At 32.8% G+C, this 21,828-nt stretch overlaps 1 protein-coding gene across 1 annotated transcript in view; it reads left to right on the forward strand.

The window, feature by feature from the left end:
* The window catches only part of LOC134697893 (interferon-induced very large GTPase 1-like), a 36,802-nt gene extending 15,594 nt beyond the window's left edge, over positions 1-21,208 (forward strand). The window contains exons 4-8 of the mRNA XM_063560180.1: positions 5,395-5,451; positions 9,972-10,172; positions 11,268-11,518; positions 14,619-14,696; positions 16,325-21,208. Coding sequence (XP_063416250.1) covers positions 5,395-5,451; positions 9,972-10,172; positions 11,268-11,518; positions 14,619-14,696; positions 16,325-21,208 — 5,471 coding nt within the window. The remainder of the gene's footprint in view (positions 1-5,394; positions 5,452-9,971; positions 10,173-11,267; positions 11,519-14,618; positions 14,697-16,324) is intronic.
* Positions 21,209-21,828: the final 620 nt, after the last annotated feature.

Raw genomic sequence — 21,828 nt, forward strand, 5'->3', positions numbered from 1 at the left:
TATTTAGATTTATATTTTCACCAATTTAATTTCCCTGGAATTTTGAGTATTTAACTTACGAATTTTGGTAGTGTAAGTGATATATTTCGAATGAACCGACAAATTGTTATAGTAAGTCCCAGACAAATTTTTATAGTAATTTCTTATAATTCAATACTTTATTCTTAATGTATGGAGTTAATCAAGAAAATAAGTAACTCTGATGATATCACGGTCAGAGAACAAAATAATGTCTATAAACTGATAAACGATCAGCAGACGTGTTTCATCCAAAATGTGTTCATAGTTACAGCTTATAAATTATAATCAATTAGAGATCAGCTACTTGATATATTGCATACAAAAAGGTAAAGTGAAAGTCCCAAATACATAAAAGGAATTATTAAAAATTTATTCGGTACAATGGGCTACGATTATTCATTCGTGATAGAAAAGTTTAGTTTCAAACGATGATTTTCATAGTACGTAGATATATATTATCTGTTAAAAAAGGGTTAGAATCTTCGTTCTACCATTCAGTTACTTAGGAAAATCACAATTTTGAATTCAGAATCGTACGAAAAGTATAAATACGTCTAGTGTTTATGTTTGACATCGGGAGCAACATATTTGCTAAAATGGAATTTATTTTGATAATTATGTGGCATCAGAAAGAAGTTGGCTGTACTTCAAACTCAATTTGCGACACGTATTGGAGAATGTCACTTATGTTCATGGACATCAATTCCAGTTGATGTTATGAAAATGTACGCGCAAGCAAATATGTAGTATGGCGGATTTCAAATGTATGATTTGACGTTATTTTTGATCGGTTTCATTAGAATAAAGATACCAATATTGAATTTTAAGCTCCGACGGCATAAAACGTCGCTAGTAAACTATTTGCGACCATTAAATCACCAATTGAAGCCGTCGGAGCTTAAATAACAATACATTTCCCCTTAATACAACACAAATACCTCCTTATTTGTACATTAAATTAAGTTTTTAAATAGTTAGTATAGATAGTTTCTTGTGGATGGGATGCAATCCCGATGGCTTTTGTATAAAACGTAAAAAAATAATGGCGAGAGGCATCATGAAGTATAGGGTATGTTTTATGATCGGCGTTGTATATACTTCAAGGGACAGTAATACTGACCAGAACAACAAGATAAACAAATAAGTGACATAGTTGAAAAAGTCAGTGCTTCCTCATAGGAGATGTTGCCTTTAAAATATATTTTTTGCCATATTTGGTTAAAACTATAGTATACAGAAACTGTAAAAAAATATGATTAGAAAAAAACACTTTTAGTCATGAATTATTTCTAGTCGTTTTTATTGTTAAAGATTCATAATACCGTTTCTATCCTTTTTACGAAATAAACTTCAGAAAGATGTGAAATGAAATATTAAGACCTTTAAGATAATATATATATTTGAATATAACAGGACGAACGAACTTGGTGAGAATCGTTATAAGGAATAACTGATCCGTTTCAGTTTTTTTAACAATGTTTGCAATACTATCATTTATTGTGAAAATGGCATCATTTGAATGAAACGGATCATTCAATCCGTTCTATGCAAGTTCGCATCATCGAAAAAATACATTAAATGACCAACAATACCAATCTTGCAACACCTCTTCGCAGACAAAAAACAAGACTACTGGATTTGACAATTTGGATCTGCAACACAATTTATCGTTGCAATGACCAAATTCACTGAATTGGTATTCTATCTATCTATAAACTAAGGCTTTTCTACCTCAGGAATAGATAACCTTATGTGTATTGGCAAAACTTTTAGAAATTTTAGTCTTGCGTAAATATAAATTTTAATCATGGTATTTATGATGAATTTATTTGCAACCACGGGGTCGATGCCACTGCTGGTGGATATTTATTTCCCCGAGGGTATCACCAATCCAGTAGTCAGCACTTCTGTGTTGACTTGAGTTATCATTGATATGTGAACTGTAAACGAAGTTTGAATGTTTGAAAAAACGAAGGCTTTTTTACCTCAGGAATACATAACCTTACCTATATTTGGCAAAACTTGTAGGGATTTTTGGTCTGCAATGCTCTTCCACTTCGTACTCTTTTTGATCTTTTGAACATTGTTTTGATTCGAGCGTCACTGATTGATGAGTCTTTGATAGACGAAACGTGCGTCTGGCGTTAATATAAAATAATGTCAATCCTGGTGTCTATGATAAGTTTATTTCCTTCTTGTAGCTCGGTGAATATGATGAATATTTCAACTTTAATCTTTGACATCGTATTTATAAACCACCTCACCTACTCTACATAATGTTTTTATGAATAACCTGCTGCTATTTATACAAAAATCGTTAGGTATTCCTCATATTCACAGGAAGTTTTATCCATTCTCCTTTCCAAAAGTCCATTCTCTGTACAACTTATGTTTGGAAACCAAATTTGAAATACCCTTCTTCTAACCATGCCAATTTACAGCTATCATTTCGGATATTGTAAGTAACAGCCTTTTCAAACCTGTTCACATTAATTGGAACACATGGAAAGGATTGAAAACACGTGTTGCAGAATCTCAATATTGATGACTTCAAGTTTAAACGTCATGATCGGCTGGCCATGTTATTACTGGTGACCGTAACATTGTCTATGTGATTCTCTGCGAAATGTGTTATCCAAATGCCTGATATATCATGAGCCCAAATCCATTAATTAAACAATAACTTCAAAATAAAGATATCTTCAGAATAAAGATATCTTCAGTCGAGGATCATGCCAGGCAATGGAGTAAACGATAAAAGAAGACGTAGATACTCCGTCAGAATGGATTTAGATTGTGGGGTCGTTGATACAAATCAGAATTAAGAATCTGAATACCCATGCTACATCAATCAAATGTTTCAAAACATTTTGTCCTACCTGAATGGGGATTAATAAATCATCGTACTATTACAAACATAGATGATAAAGATAGAATTAAAACCACAGATGATAGGACATATAACAATTGTATACATCAGGGTTGCACATAAACCATCATAACTAAATGCATGATTGCTGGATATAAAAATACCGAGACACGTTTAACATGTCTAATAGCAGTGCGAATTCACACTCAGGAAACCGTCATATTCCAGAATAGGTCACGTTCAATACTTAAAAACCTGCAGAAGATGTAAATAGTAAACGAAAATCTTAGAAGCGGTATAAATGTTGTACATTGTACAATGTATGTTAGTTTAGACACAAGTGCATCGTACCGATCAACCACCTCCGACTCGTGATGGTGTCCATAAAATTTAGGGAATGTTATGTTTAATATTTTCTCCTTATAACTCTGCTGGAGCAGTATTTGCGTAAGGGGACCACTCCGGTATATGAAGTCTGTAGAGTGTGGCGCATAATGTATCAACTGAGATATGTAAACACCATGAGATTGGACCAGAGGATATGTTACTACTGACTGTTTGTTGAAATATCCAAATGTTTGATTTCTTGATTGACAACATATTTGTTACGTTTGGAGGACGTTTTTTTTTCAACAAACAATCAATCGGCATCCTTATAGAATTCAGTTGTGCACCCCTGCGTGCCGATTTGTTCCTTTATTCATACGAGGCTGAGTATAAACAAAAACGTATTTGCGAGAGAGGAAAACAATTAGCAGTATCATTTAACGTTACTCTCCGCTACATAGATGATGTTCTGTAACTAAATAAATCATAATTTGGTGACTTCTAGTACAAACAAAATGTATGTTGAACGCGTCTATTCAATTGAACTTAAGATAAACGATACAGCAGACACAGGTAGGTCTGCCTCGTATCTTGACTTACATCTAGATATACCCAATGATGGAACGGGTGAAAACAAAACTTAACGACAAATGGAATGATTTTAACGTTCTAATTGTGTACTTTTCATTTCTATATAAAATATTCCAGCAGCGCTTGGATAGGAGGTATATCTCCTATTCGAAACGACATTTTAGGGCTTGTATCTCCTACATGTATAATTTCTTTGATATGGTGTTGCTGCTCACAAGGACTCTTTTACACCAACAATTCCAATTGGTGAAGTTGAATTCATCTCTTCGTTGATTTTTAAGGGACGCCATCACAAGTGTGTTGGGGGTATGGAATATCCGTTCACAGGTGATATCGGATATGTTCCAATAAAATCAATGGTACCAATTTTCTTGCACCAGATGCGCATTTCGACAATAATATGTCTCTTCAGTGATGCTCGTGGCCAAAATATTTGAAATCCAAAGCTTATATAAAAGACGAAGAGCTAAAATCCAAAAGGTCCAAAAAGTATAGCCAGATCCGTGAAAGGAATCAGAGCTTTACATGAGGGAGATACATTCCTTAATTTATAATAATGTCTAATATTTTGTAACAGCAAATTTTAATAACACAAACAAATTCGTATTTCCATGCCAGTACCGAAGTACTGGCCATTAGGCTGGTGATACCCTCGGGGACTTATAGTCCACCAGCAGAGGCATCGACCCAGTGATAGTAATCAAATTAACGGTACCAATTTTCTTGCACCATATGCGCATTTCGACAATACATGTCTCTTCAGTGATGCTCGTGGCTAAAATATTTGAAATCCAAAGCTTATATAAAAGATGAAGAGCTATAATCCAAAAGGTCCAAAAAGTACAGCCAAATTCGAACGTCGAAACTACAATCTTGTCCCCTTTCCGCCGAGTATGACCTACCAAATAACTGGGTCCGAAATAATACGATCAACACAACACATGCCACATTTAATAGGATAGAATAGGTTCTGCTTACCACTGGAGCACCACCAGTTTTTGGTATAATTTAGAAAATTAAATATTTGATCATATTTGAGTTTTACTGTTCTTTCTTCGTATTTTCTTGATTAACAATAGAACCGTTCTTACATTAATTTCAAAAGCCAAGAAGATTGAATAACCAGAATAGTGTTCGGAATCATTGAGTTAAAATACATTAAGTTGAATTTACATGATCGTGTGTGACAATATAAGTAAGTTTTATTGACATTTGGGTGATGTGAATTCGAAACACCTGAATGATAATCTCAGTTATATTGATTTAGATTGATATATGTATAATTCAATATTAAGAAATGCTATACTGTCGTTTTGAATATTTTGTAGAAACTGCATCGAAAATGACACTGAATCGTAGCATGTCATCATCTGCTATCGTTCATGGTACGTAAAACAGTATTCTGTAACACAATGTTTTATTATCAAATTGTTTCCATTAAAGGATATGTAGCCCCCCCGGAAACAAACCAAAACAATTGCACTCATTTTGCATAAAAACGATGGGATTTTTGTCATTGAATTAAATTGATAAATGTATAGTTCAATATAAAGGAATGCTTTACTGTCACTATGTATATTTTGTAGATGCTGCATCGAAAATGACACTGAATCGTAGCATGTCATCATCTGCTATTGTTCATGGTACGTAAAACAATATTCTGTAACACAATGTTTAATTATCAAATTGTTTCCAATGAAGTACCAACATTTCTGAGACAAACAGAACTTTCTATTTACTTATTTCTGTTCGCTTAAGGTATAAAACTACTAATTCATAGCCCCATTGCTATCTATGTTATATTCTGCAATTTCAAGCAATAATGGCTGCTTCGTCTTAAGTACAAATAAAGTGGCAGTTATCTCGTGTCAAAACTGTACCTTATTCTGACTTGTGCTGAAAAAATAAACATACCTTTAGTTGCGTATTAGAGCGTACCGGTTCCCGGAAGTTTGATAGTACATAAACAGGAACGTCTGATCTGAACAACAGGCCAAATGTGCTCTCCTATAAAAAATCATTTAATTTTTTATTAATCGAATAAATCTTTCAACAGGTGATCTACAGTGGTTTTAAGTCCCCAAGCATTCATTTGATACCAACACTACCCTCATGTACACCATTTTGACAATGATACAGCTATGCGTAGGAACTATTTTGTTTGAAATATGCACTACTTTCTTGTATGTTCTGTACGACCGGGTCTTAATTAGTGGTTCTATACCTGAAATTATAAGTAGCCTCCTCAAAATTAAAACGATATAATTGCACTCATTTTGCATAAAAAGCGATTGTAAGTCTTTAAGTTTTGTAGAGAATATAAACAATTGTTTTCTTATCATTATGCAGTTTTTCAACATAGAAAAATTCTCATTTAAAGATAAACAAATGTGTCGAATTATATACCAACTGACGAAGTCTATAGTGAAAAAGTAAAACTTACGGACAAGTTGAATTGCATGCGAGGTCTTAGAAACATCGACTTGTTGACAACAGGAATATAAATATAAATATATCAGTTACTTTAAAAAGAGGGGCGAAAGATACAAGAGTCAAACTCATAGATCGAAAATAAGCTGACAACGCCATAGCTTAAAATGAAAAAGACAAACGTACGAATAAAGGTACACATGATACAACATAAAAACCAAAGACTTAGCAACACGAACCCCACCAAAACTGGGGGTGATCTCGGGTGCTCTGGACGGATAGGAAGATACTGCTCCACATGTGACACCCGTCGTGTTACTCATGTTATTACAAACCCGGTAAATAGTCAAATTCGGTAGAGCACATTCATGAAAAGGGAAGGTGGTTGCAGTTACGCCGTAAGGAACATATTTTATATAATCTGTGAAACGGTTATTCCATGATGGTCAACTTACTCGTGATGGCGTCCGTAAAATTTACGAAGGGATGATTTTAACTTCACTTCAAATCTTGGTTTAATAGCTTCCTTGTCAGTAGCAACCTACTATCAAGGAAATCATGATAGGAAATACAAGCAGAGGAATATCGTATCCGTTGGGAGATATATACTCCATACGCTGGCGCTGCTGGAATGATGTTACTTATATATAACTAGGATGGATTTAGTGTCACATTAGTAAAAATTTGGAGAGAAAATACAGTTATTTTTTTTTTTTACCAAAGAGTATTAAAGTATTGATGCAATGTAGGTATGCATCAATAATAAGTCATGGAAAATTTGGGGTCAGTTCAAACCTATGACTCAGATTCTATATTTCAGTATGAAATTAAAAGAGAAAATGTGGAACCATAAAGTAATTACAGGTTGCACTTTGTAAAAACACTAATGAATATTTAATTTCTCCCGTTTCTCAAAACAGGCCTCTTTTGGGGAGAAATGAAATATTCATAGAAAATTAATTTTGTTTACATACTGGTTCCCAGTACTGCTCTCTGTGTTCCATATCGCAGAGACAGAACTTGGAAATGTTACCAGTAAAGAAACACGTGCACATTGTTTACATTGAAATCTGTGGTAACCTTTCATTCGAGGTAGGGGTAGTTAAGAAAATTAATGTAAGTTTAAACTCTGAGAAGTTCAGGGCGTATAAACGGTGAAAATATGCCTCACAGCTCTATATTTTGACCTTTGAAAAAATGTGGTGCAAATGAACTTTCAATTCTAGGATAAGATTTTTTTGAAAACTTCATATTAAAAGTGGTACAGTTTAAGCCGTAAAAGGAGTTCCTATGGGAAATTGCATTGTCAATATTCACAGAAATGCAACCTATATAGGGTGAAAAAGGGGAACATTCAGAATTTTACTAAATTTGCTTTATTTCACAGATTTTAAAGAAATTAACTCTAATAAGAAGTTTTATAAATATTTAATGAAGATTGATAGAATCCTGGGCCTTGAATATGACGAATCAGCATAAATTCACAATTTACAGTATGCATAGTTTACTGAAAGTCCTGGATACAAAATTAAATCATAATATTTGCATATTTGTTAGTTAAATTGTTTAGAAGTGCTTATATTTACTCTCCGCAGTCATATCATAGATCCTTCCTGAATATTATTTATGGGGTATTTGTGTCCTTTCGATAACCCAAAAGTAAGCCGCAACACCTAAATCTGCTTTTTTGTCACCACGGCATAATAAATACAAGCTAGAAAATCAAAAATATCTCAAGAAAACTTACAATAGTGTGTTCTATCCTGAATATGTACTAAATATTCCAAATTGCTAGAAAAAGCAGAATGATTTAGGAAATTTGAGGACCCAGGGACAAAAAGACATAGAAAATTGCCTACCCCCTGGTCATAAAACAAATAATTTAACTTTTAAATACTATGATTTTATGATTTTAAAGTTCTTGATATAGAAAAAAACAACTATGCTTGGAATGTATGCAAAAATCAGATGTTAGCAGTCATCTCTACAACATTTTAAGTGAATTTATATCTCAGACTGGTATCTGCATGCATACAACTATTGCAAATATGGCTTTGTTTGAACACTTCTAGTATATATAGTAGCTAAATTGTGTCAGATATATACCTACAGATGATACTGTTGTGACAATAATTCTAAATTGACCATTTGAAGCAGAAAATATGTTTTTTAATTGACAAATAGGCATACAATAAGATGTGGACTGGAGACAGAGGCTGGATGGGATACTTTATATAATCTTGAATATGTAATGATTGACTGCTAAAAATTACATTTATAATATTTTGATATGCTTTCAATATGGTATCAAAACAGTTTTTATCAGGTTCTAGGCATTTTTTATAAAAAAATATGCAAATAGGGTAAGCTGGCAATAATTAAAGTCTTGTTTTTTAAATTCTTTAAAAAAATGAAACAGGGGAGGGGGTATAAAATGTATAGTAAAGAAAAACTTAAGAGTATACACAGTGATTTCTTTAAGACTATAATTCTGATAAATGAGTATTGCGTCGGAACTAAACACATTTATTCTAAAAACAGTTGTTGGCATGACACGGGTTATGTTCTTCTCATATATGTTATGATGGTATGATACTAAACCCCTTACGGGAAGGATTGTGCCTGATGTTCATATGATGAAATCATAATCTTTCAATCAGTTTAATTGAAGTCTGGAGCTGGCATGTCAGTTAACTGCTAGTAGTCTGTTGTTATTTATGTATTATTGTCATTTTGTTTATTTTCTTTGGTTACATCTTCTGACATCAGACTCGGCCTTCTCTTGAACTGAATTTTAATGTGCGTATTGTTATGCTTTTACTTTTCTACACTGGTTAGAGGTATAGGGGGAGGGTTGAGATCTCACAAACATGTTTAACCCCGCCGCATTTTTGCGCCTGTCCCAAGTCAGGAGCCTCTGGCCTTTGTTAGTCTTGTATTATTTAAATTTTAGTTTCTTGTGTACAATTTGGAAATTAGTATGGCGTTCATTATCACTGAACTAGTTTATATTTGTTTAGGGGCCAGCTGAAGGACGCCTCCGGGTGCGGGAATTTCTCGCTACATTGAAGACCTGTTGGTGACCTTCTGCTGTTGTGTTTTTTTATTTTGGTCGGGTTGTTGTCTCTTTGACACATTCCCCATTTCCATTCTTAATTTTATTAATATGAGAAAAACTGATTTTAGAGAGTTTGCTATTTGAATATATGTCTGTATGCACTTTTTAAATACAGCTGTTTCTCAAAACACGCCTCTTTTGGGAAGAAATTGAATATTCATAGAAAATTAATTTTGTTTACATACTGGTTCCAAGTTATGCTTTCTGTGTTCCATATCGCAGAGACAGAACTTGGGAATGTTGCTAGTAAAGAAACACGTGCATATTGTTTACATTGAAATCTGTGGTAACCTTTCATTGGAGGTAGGGGTAGTTATGAAAATTAGTGTAAGTTTAAACTCTGAGAAGTTCAGGGCATATAAACGTTGCAAAATATGCCGCACAGCCCTATATTTTGAACTTTGAAAACAAATGTGGTGCATATGAACTTTCAATTCTAGGATAAGATTTTATTCAAAACTTCATAGTAAAAGTGGTACAGTTTAAGCCGTAAAAGGAGTTCCTATAGGAAATTGCATTTTCAATATTTACAGAAATGCAACCTACATTTTTTTTTTACAAAATGGCATAGTTTTTGGTACATGGAATATTATTGTAGTTTTCGACTGTTTTCAGGTGTATTTACTGATAAGTATTTGTACAGAATAGCATTACAGATATCAACCGATTTGAGTGCTATATTTCTTAATCTGGGAATAAATCAAGCTCAGTTGGATGCCATTAACTATAGTCACCGAACTGATATCAATAGACAGGCGTTGGAAGCACTCATCAAATGGAGGGACCAGACTGATAGGAAAACAAATGACTCGGAAAGTATGATTTCAACACTGATCGGCGCCTTTATGGAGGCGAAACGGCAAGACCTGGTCGATTTCGTAAACGGATTAAAAGGTATGTTAAAGGTATCTCTATAAGTTCGAAATAGTTTTAAAAGATTTTACTTCTTTACTAACACTGACTAAAGAATGTTACATTTGTATTTTTAATTTAGAATGTTTTGAAGTATTTAATCCCAAAAGTACTTTTAAGCATATATGTAACTTATAATTATAATTAGTAGGGATGTATCCAAGTAGTAATGAGTATTCATAACCAAAAAGATATTCGACAAATCGGTTTCCTGTCAGAATGTTGCTGCTTTTGTGACATGCTTGACCTTAATCACATTTTTTTTTTATTGAAATCGATTCCCGAAAAATTTAATGAAATAATAATTTAAATACGATTCGAATCTTTCCGCTTTACTGTCATTCAAAATACCTCCATAACAGTTAAAGATATACGAACAATTTATAGGTTGATGTGACGACGAATACCTTTAATCAATACATTTTAAACGGGACATACGGACGGACAGACAAACATCATTGAGATCATGAAGTGAGTCGTACACTGTCGTAGGCTAAACACCTAACATATGTATATATTCATAGTTAATGATAACACTGAATCTATAAAAAAAACCCCATGAAGTACACACTTAAATTATCAGCTGTTTTATCAATTTGGAAATATTCTTACTTTTTTGTATAAACTTTAAATCGGTCGGTAAACAAGTTTTTAAACATTTATCTTTTAATATCTATATCAAAATTTAAGTAACGGATTTTGCATAAGAAATGAATATGCGGTTTATTGCAAATAATACAAAAATTGCTCGGCAGATCAATATGCTAGATATTTGTGGAGGATTTTATTTCATATATTTATAATACTTTTTCGAATAAAGACTGATAACTTTTAAAAACCTTATGGTATAGTGTTAATAATACGTTTCAATAAACTTGTTCCAACATCGTTATTCATTTGCTATAAAGCATTATATTTACATTTCTTTTTATAAGGGAAACTTTGTTTTTACCAAAACTGACGACAATAATTATGTATCATATTGAAATCTTTTTTAAGCTGAAGTGTCAGAAAAAGACTCCGGCGGGGTAAATTCCGATGAAGTAATTCAACAGACGCAGCAGGCACCCAATGCATTGAATGTTAAACATACAGATGAAGCATCTTCAGGTCACAATACGAAAACAATCGATAAAAAGAAGCACCCATCTATTCCATCAGTAAAAAAACTTACATCTTTCTTCGAAAAGAAAATCAGTGAAATTGAACATGCATCGAATAGCACTTTTGCTACAAAACAAAGTATAAAGGTATTTATTTCCTATTGAAATACCAAGTTTCAATTCTTCCTTTGTTTAGGTACAATCAATAATAAATTTTGTCATTATAATTCCAAATGTCCGTCGAGATCTAAATGGAACTCATTAGGTGCAAAAATAAATTTGGTCTTTCACTTGAAAATTGTAGCAGTTATAGCTGTTATATATCTTAACGCAAACACTAAAGCTTACACTGGTTTAAAACGGAATATAAAAAATAAACAGAAGATACAAAAAAGAGGTCAAAATTGAAAATCAAGTCGAAAAAAGACTGACAAAGATAAGGAAAAACGGAAGACAATTTAAATATCAACATTAAACCCTTCGTCGACTTACACTTATTTTAAAAGGTTACCAATGAATTCATTGAATATTGTTTTTATCGGTATAAAAATTGATTATTTTTTATCAGTAAATTAAAAGCACGTTAATTATTACTAGTATGTTATATACATATACACAAGCATGGATCTACAATCTATTGATAAAATTAAGAAAGGAAATCGGGAATGTGTCAAAGCGACAACAACCCGACCATTTGGTCTCTTGTTGAGAGTTGTGTCAATTGGTAATCATATCACATCTTCTTTCTTTATCTTTATATTAACCCATCTTTTTCAAACGATTTTTCCCCCTAATTACCTCAATGTAGTTCATTGTAGTTGTCGAAACGTATTGTTCTCGGTTAACATTGAATATAGATGTTTGATAAAATATCCCGCTTGAACTTACTCACGTATCTGTAACTGTGTAAGCAGGTAATTTAAAAAAATGAATTATGAAATGTTCTATTTTTTTTTTTATATCAAAACATTTTCGAAGCAAGTTGCTTTTAATATCTTTATATCTTAAACTAGGGTCACACATTCACGATTTTAAATGCCGTCCTTGACAGGGCCATTCCCGATTTAAATTTGTCAAAAGTCTGATCAATATCCTGTGAATCATGGATGGAAATTCAAACTTTAATTAACGACAACAATCAGAAATTGTTCAGGAAACATCGATAATCAACTGTTTCCAAGCGAATTTGTCCCGATAATCCCGTTTTTAATCCGCTTCTAATCCAATTTGTATCTTTCACCAGGTAAAAAACTCGACCGAGTCTGTCACGACTGCGTCCCGACAGAGATCAGACAGTGACCAGACAGTGAACCGATGCTGACAGAAGTTATCCGTTCCAAAAACTGTCGGCATATTTGGGATGAACAGGTACTGTCGGAACGTAATTCTATCACGGTCCGCTCTATGGCATTGCAAACAGTTTTTTCTGGTCTTAGTCGTATTGTATTCTGTAATTGTCGGGACTCTGACGTTGGTATCATTAATGAATTTCGTAATAATAACGGTACTGTTCCGAAACGTTTTCGGCTAAAACGGTTCGCAATCGACAAGATCTGGATGGAATCTGTACTTAATCGGCAGAAAAACAGCAATTAAAATTGTCTCCAGATCAGTCCCGTTCCACAGGACACCGTCCAAAATACACAGAACATTGTTAGGATTTTGATCCGATACAGCAGAATCTGTCACGACATAGGCATGATTGTAAACCGACTAGAAAAAATCGGCTGCGTTTCCCCGAATTTTACGGGACGCACCTAACTGTCGGTGTGCTTTGCTGAACTATTCGGACCGTTACCGACCAATAGGATCCTGTTTCAAACTTTTACGACTGCTTTTAGACAATGGTAGGACATTCCAGATAATTGAGGATAGTAATCCGACTTTTTCACTTTTCGTGTCGTCTCACTGTCTTATCTTAAACGGGAGCAATAATCGGCAATGAATGAACCCTGCATTACTTGTAAAGTACCACACATATGGCACATGTGATTTTACCAACGTTCGTCTATTTAAACAACAGCGTTAAAGCCAACATAATAAAAGATATAAATAAGTTCATTTATGATAAAATAATCATAAAAGCAAATCAGACATGAACTATTTTGAATCCACTGTACTCAGCTCTAATGTTTGCATTGAAAGCAGCTTGCAAATTGTATTTTGCTCTATTATCATTTAAAGATTAAAACATTTTCATTTAATTTAGCATATAACCTTAAAAAAAATACTACTTGTACGTGAAACAGTATACTTACTCTACACTTAAAACTATGATAAATATATACATATATGCAAAAAATAAAGAACAATTGCTGTTTCGTTATACTAATTCCCCTGTTTCAGTTTCAAGAATTATCAATATAATCCGTATTTTATAGGAAGTACACCACTTATTCATGATCCTTTGAGTTCTTTTTAATTTCTCTAATTTCAAGCCTTTTTGTTTAAAGTTCAAATAAAGTGACAATCATTGCATGTGAAGCAACATTTATGAAGCCATGTACTAAAAAGTCGGCATACCTACAATGGAATATAAAAAAGAAATTTCGGATGTACCAAAGCCTAGACTGTAGTATGCATACAGGCAAAATGTACCCTCTTTTTTTATTTCATTAAATCTTTTGATTATTTTTAGTCGACAAATTGTATAAATTTGAGCGCATGTCGTTCAATTTTCCTTTGATACACAAATTGTCGAAATATTCAACATATTTTTAAACTTTCACCAATGCGTATGAACTGTTGTCTGTAAACATTTACTTCTTTCTGGTATGTGATTCATGGTGTTACACCTATTTGATAATATTCATACACTACACACACATATTTATGCATACACAATTGAACTTTAATGATTTGTATACATCTTGAATATCTTTTAAGCAGATTGCAAGACAATGGGATTATTTTTTTAGTGTCAAATGTGTGAGTTATGAGTATAAAAAGCTTTTTGTCAGTTGAAAACTCGTTTATGAGTAGTATGATATTTATAGTTGGTATATGAGATCCTTGTAAGGTCTACCCTATCGCGAGGTAGAGTTAAACATATCCATGATTTCAATATACAATGTGATTTAAAAACTTCGTAGAATTAAACACATATTTCACTATAAGACACAGTTTGTTTATTTTCTTTTTTCTTTTAGTTAAATTTGATCTGCTTATTTTAATGCATTTCCAAAAGGGAATAATACATAATGATATCGGCGTCTTTCAAAATGAATTCCTTCATTTATATTTTAAGGGAGCTGTAAAACTGAAATCTTGTCAAAATGAACTGAAAAGAAATTCATTACCAAATGAAGGAACAGCTAACCAAGAGGTAAACAGTAAATGATAACGTTGAAATTTAATTCAATCTAATAATGCACTAGCAATGAACTAAAGATACATTAAAAGAAGCACAGTTGGTTTTCTATGTAATGGTTTGTCGACAAACAAGACCTCAAAATGTGGGAAAAAAAACCAAATTAATAAGATCAGAGTGAGAGAACCTCTTGTTTGAATTACAGTGTTTTTTGTTAACATAGAATAGTTTAATCTCATTAAATAACATTTTGTTTGTGCATTTTTCAAATATCTTAATCAATGTGGATATTTGTTTTACTTTTCACTGGTGAAATATCTGTTCTATACAAAGGATGATTCGTCATGTAATTATGACTTTTTCCTCGTTACTTCTGAAATTTCTTTTGTGACGTCACTATATCGCCTGTATTACGATATTTTTCCACTCATGACAATCACATTCTTATTATTCGAAAAGCCCAGCAAGGATTGTGCTTTCAAATTTAAAAAAAAATTTCGACTGTTTCGAATTGGGAAAATATCGTATCACACTTGTCGCAGTTGTGCAATACTCCATAAGAAAAGAAACTTACTTTGACCATTTATACATGAAGAAAAACAAGACCTAAGCCTTTAATTTGTCATTTAGTTCAGCAGGAGCTACAAAAGGGTGTCTCAAATTATGTTCTATCGTATTTCATTCTATCATAAATCTGTAATTAGTGTAAACATCCTTACCACATAAAAGTAAGTAATGTCTGATTAGGTGTATAAAAAAATATTTTTACGTTCTATCCAAAATCTGAGACACCCTTTTGTAGACAATGGCTCTAGGAACAACATATTATAAAATCGAAACTCTAGGGGTAACCATGAAGAAGCTAATTTCAATTGAAAGAGGAAATTGCTTGTAAAATTTTGTTGACACATTATAATTGCTTACACAGTTGTTGTATACTACTATGTTGCATTAATTTGATAGAGTAATATGTTAGCTATCCATACATACCACTTTTAAAACAATTCAAGCATTATAAATAAAGTTACAGCATCAAATCTAGGGAATTGAAGGTATAAAATCTTTGTATTGTGCTACCCTTAGTTACTCTATGGTTATCTCCTACTTGTAAACTGAAGACACTTCAAAAAAATAATTTAGTTAGTCAATACCGTACAGATAGTAAGTTTGCAAGTAAAAAGTTTTATTTTCATTGTTTCTGATATGACAATACAATAAAATAGAAAAAAAAATATGAGGAAATAACTATTCCAAGACAGGAAACGGCAGCTATTTTTAATTCAATTGATGTGGTTCAGTTTTTGATGTTTGCATTTGATAAGGGATTTTTGTTCTTATGTTTCTTTGGTGTTCTCGGTGTTATTTTACGTTTTACTTTAAAATGCATGGTAGAGCGAACATTGTCTGTGTATATTAGACCTTCGGAAGATAACATTTGAAATATATCTACAAGACTATCACAAGGAAAATAATACTAAATGGGTTGTAAGAAATGGTTAATGTTAATTAGAAGAATTTATTGGAAAATTGACTCATATTACTAGCAAATGTTGATAAAAAAAATGAAAACAGTAAGCATAGCTTAATAGAAAAAGGGATATTATCTGATTGAAAAACAAATTATAATTTATGTTGTTTTCCAGAAAGAGCGAACTGTTCATCCAGAAGAAAGTGATCCTTTGGGTGGTCCTAATGGCAGTCCAACACATGAAGATAAAAGTACATTATTACACAGATTAGGTTTAGAGAAGTTTTATCCAGAAAAATTGACACTTGAGGATGTGGTTGGCATACACAATATATCAGACAATGTTAGTTATAAAGACGTTCCTTTTATTTTTCTAAGGAATATTATGATGGTTAACTATAATGGTAGAGATATTTTGATTGAAAAGGTATTGGATCAACTATCAAATTCTCAATCGAGGGGTGGTGATTGGAATGTGCTTGATGTAAATAATGAACTTCAATCCAATACCTGTGAACAAAACTTCAGTCTTAATCCTTTAGATTTAGTTGTTTCTGTATGGCTATGTAGTTCATCAGAATTAAGACAAGCACTAGCGAGCAAACTTTTTATGTGTCGTTTAGCAGTACCATTAGCCTTGCCATCAGATCCAGGGTGTTTGCCTATTTTTAATTTGTGGCCTCTAAGATCAATTATTTTAGAACAAAAGGTTGAAAATACTTACTTACAAAGTAACCCACTGAATTGTCCAGTTCATGTTGTAACCTGTGTTAGATTAGGAAAAATATGTATTTCAAAATCTGTATTGATGAATCGGCTTCTTTGTGACAAAGCTCACAGTTCCTTCTTTAATAAAGATTGCAACCTTGGATCAACGAAACGGACAATTAGTGAAGGACTTATAGAAATTGCGTGGCAATTACCCACAGAAAAAGAACAACACATCACAATGTTCACAAATTTGCGCGGCGATTCTTATCATCTTGAGAACGAATTCAACGCTCTGTCCCAACTATCATCGATAGTAATCTTGATGTTGAACATACAATCTTTTGATAACCCGGAAACAAGACGACGTATAATGGCATTGCACCAATATGATTTGAGTGTTGTGTTAGCCGTAGATGCCCATACTGAAAAGGAGTCTAATGCACAGCAAATATGTCAAAACTATATCAAAGAATTAGGGACATACGGTTCTAAAATCAGAATTTGCAAGGTAGCATTTAATAAGGGGATTCGGGGATTTGCAGGTATAAAAAAAGATATCATGAGAGAAATAAATAGCACATTGAACAACAAGAAGGGGGTTAGTTTGAGCAAGAGATTAACTTTAAGAAAACATTGTTTATTCAACACCGACGAAGAGAATAAAGACTTCACCGAAGCCAAAGAAAGAGTCAAAGGAGTTATGCTTCTCATTAAAAATCACCATGTCAATGTTAAGAATAACGTTGTGCCATTGCAAGGTCAACCATGGAAAGAATTAAGTAGACTTTTAAAGACAAAAGAACGACTTTTCAATATTACAACATCTGTTCAGAAAGATATATTTAATACAGAAGAAGGAGAAGGTAAGGCGTTTGAAACGTACTATGCAATTAAAAACGAGATGTCAAAGCATCGGAAAGAGCAACTTGAAATGTATAAAGAGAAGGGAGAAATATTGAGATATTTTATTGACAGCTATTGTGATTGTAAATCAGATAAAGATCGAATGCTGTTTACAAACTTTTTAAAAATGGATATTGACGATATATCAAGAACTGTTTTCTCTGGAGTTGTGAGCTTGAATAAAAAAACATTGGAACAATTTAAAAGGATTCATGACGTAGATGAAAATATTGTTGACCCTGTTCTAACAGAAAAAGAAACAGTCGAGATGAATTTTGTAGAAGCGTCACTGGGTTTCGAACATCTTTTGCGAGAATGTGGTCAATTGTATGAGGCATTAAGAGCAAAAGAGGATTTTGAAGACAATGATGTGGCTATGTGTGACAAACTTACTCAAATGGCAGTTGAATTGCTTTTGATGGGAAATCCAATTGAACTAATGGACGGCGATATAGCAAATGTACCTATGCAGTGGATTAAAGCAGTGATGAGCAAATTGAAACAAAAGATTGGTGACAAAAAACTATTGAATTTATCTGTATTGGGAATTCAAAGTTCCGGTAAATCAACATTACTAAATACAATGTTTGGATCCAAATTTGCAGTAAGTGCAGGTAGATGTACCAGAGGGGTTTATATGCAGCTGCTTCCGGTTAAAAACACAAATTTCAACTACATCGCAGTGATTGACACAGAAGGATTGCGAGCAATAGAATTAAATCATCAAAAATATGACCACGATAATAAACTGGCAACGTTTATTATAGGAATAGCAGATGCAACAATCATTAATATCAAGGGTGAAAATACAACAGAAATGAAAGACATTTTACAGATAGCAGTACATGCATTTTTAAGAATGAAACTTGTCAATGACAAATTAAATTTTAAACAAAGTTGCTTTTTTGTGCACCAAAATGTACCTGCGTCTGATGCAAGTATAAAAATGGGAGCGGAACGACAAAAGTTAGTAGAGATACTAGATGAAATGATTAAAGAAGCAGCACGGCAAGAAAAAATGACAAACATACAATATTTTAACCAAGTTATAGAATTTAATTGTGAAGAAAATGTATGGTATTGTTGTGATCTTTGGGAAGGAAATCCCCCAATGGCACCAACCAATCCAGGATATAGTAAAAATGCTTCCGACGTAAGAGATGCAGTTATCACAAAACTTGCTTCTTCTAGAGACACATATCTCACCATAACGGATTCTTTTATTCGCATTGAGGACATTTGGTTAGGAATTTTACGCGATGACTTCGTCTATGGCTTTAGAAACAGTCTTGAATTAAAAGCCTACGATACCGTAGAAGAAAGATATCAAGAAATTGTACGGGACATGGCCAATTTCTTTTATGAATATCTAATACAAGCAAAAACTGTTATAGGTGGCAGTACTGCAGTAGAAGTTCTGAATTACCAAGCTGAACAGGTAAAAAAAGAATTACGAAAAGAGGCAGAAGAGAAGCTAACAATTTGCATATCGAATTATGAGGAATTTATTAAGGAAAGTGACTTGAAGGATGTGATGTCTCAATGGAGCAGCACAAGAAAAACCCAACTTAAATTGAATAATGATTCTTATATTACAGAAACAGAAAAAGAGATTGCAGACCTAAAAGAAGAACAGAAAGATGAAATCAAACAGAGTATAGAAAAAATTAAAAACGAAAATGATATAAACGAGAGAGCCCGCAAAGTAGCCATAAAACTACAAGGGAAACAAGCAGACGACGAAACCATCATTAAAGAATTTGAAGATATATGGAGAGATTTTTTTCAGCAATTCTCTTCGAGTTTCAAAGAGTTAGAAGATACGAGTTTTGTTGGAGAAAAAATACAACTATTCGTGTGTCAAATAAAAAACCGAGTATTAGGTCTTTTCAAAGAACCGTCACAGACTTACAATTATGAACGGATGACTTGCCTCGTTGGCAGCATGAGTGCCGATATATTTAAAATCGGCGAACACATAGTTGTTTTAACTCCCGTAGATGTTTTAGCTGATTGTGGAAAGTATCAAGAGAGCGCTGTTGATATCACAAATAAAATATTGCAAAGAATAGATAACGAACTTTACAGGATAACTAGCGAAGACAGGAGGTTTAACGTTAAATGTGTCTCAGATATAATGAAAATCATAGATGAGATCATTGCCGAACATAATGCGACAGAAAAATTAAAACAATTAAACTTTAATTTAATGGATCCATACAATGCCCTCGTAACAACTCATGTTGTTCGATATATCACTATTTTTCTGACGCGAAATGAGAACGATTACATTAAGAGACACAGTCTAAGGTGTCGACTTGAAAACTACAAGGAGACAGCATTAAAATTATTTCGAGGAGTCGTCGCTAAGGAGACAGAAGATATGATTGCTGCAAATTTCTTCCAAATCGTATTAGTTGAAAAAGTAACACAACATGTATTAGATTTAATACCTTTTGATGTTCACAAATGTATGTTAAAAAAGTATTCTAACCGGAAGTTGTGCGTCATGAAAGAAGTTATGAAAGATCTTGCAAGAAAGAAAGACTTTAACAATTGCTTCCATTATATAATGGATCCTATTAGTTTTGTTGAAAAATGGCTCACTGAAAATATGTTAGCAACCATCTTTAAGAAAAAACAATCAGGTCTGAGTGAATATGAGCAATTTGCTAACAGGTATATAAAGAAAATATTTGACGAAACAAAGAACAAAACACAAATGACAACGCAACAATGCAAAGATTTTTCCCAATTATCAGTAAATGAATGGATTAAACGATTTTGTACTAATCTCTCAAGTTCAAAGATTTTACCAGTATCGGAAGACTTATTTGGTCATGTAACAAAAAGGGAAAAGACTGATATCTTTAATTTTGAAGCTACAGTAATGAACAAATTTGATAAAATGGAGGATTTAGTTCGCGATAAATTTAGAGAAACAACTTCTCGAAATGTTAAATGGAGTAAAAATCCTATATCAGGAGTGATGAGTGCTTTATGGGGATGCAAAGCAAAATGCCCATTTTGTTGTGAACCATGCACAAATACAAATCCGAATCATTTGAACGAGAAAATTAGACATCAGTGCCTACAACATAGAGTACAAGGTTTAAGCGGGAGACATTGGGTGACATCTCAAAAGCTAATACTTAAGTTTTGCAACACTGGAATTATGGATAATGACTTTATTTTTCTTGTTAAAGAAAGTAGAATGAAATTCCAGAACTATCAAGATTTTTTTCCGGAATGGTATATTGAACCTACAATGGACACCTCAAAATACTGGATTTGGTTACTTTGTCATTTTAAACAGGAGTTTGAAACAAGACATGGGTTAGAATTTGTCGATATTCCAGCGAGATGGACAAAGATCACAGAAGATGAAGCCTTATATAGTCTTAACGAAACAGACAATCAATATTTCTCCTCATTTTTTGTGTAATCACTTGACAAGCGAATACATATCCACTGCGGAAATATTTGTTTTATCCGAACACAGCAAATATGAATCTGAGAGAAAATTGTATCATTGAGTGCGAAAAGTTCCGTCATTGATACCGTGAATCATGATATAACATTTACTCTAATTCTCGTTTCACGATAGATGACACTAGTAGTAAAGAATAGTCCTACCCTCCGGAGTTTTAAATGGAGTTTGTATTTTGCTCAAACATAAGTCTTTTAATTTTTGATTATTTCCTGTCGTCTGTTGTTTTCTTCCCATGGCTTTTCAATATTTTTCAAATTATTCTACTACATTATGAAGGGTGAAAAATATATATATCTGAATTTTAAAATTTTGTACATAAACAGGACACAAGACTTTGTACTTGTATGTACATAATACTATGTTCAAAGATGTCCGGATTTTTATTTTAAACATCGTTCTTTGATATGAATAGTAAAAATTAACTTGTCAATGACTCGTTTATCAACAAATTTAAAAATTTGTAAACAGTAAATTTATAAAGCATAAATATAATGAAGTTTACCAAGCTATTTAAAAAATATTTAAATAAACACAAAAAAAATATTGGGAAAGGCTTTTTTAAATTCAACTCT

The sequence above is a fragment of the Mytilus trossulus genome, chromosome 14 (genome assembly GCF_036588685.1).
Source record: "Mytilus trossulus isolate FHL-02 chromosome 14, PNRI_Mtr1.1.1.hap1, whole genome shotgun sequence".
Classification (NCBI taxonomy): domain Eukaryota; kingdom Metazoa; phylum Mollusca; class Bivalvia; order Mytilida; family Mytilidae; genus Mytilus; species Mytilus trossulus.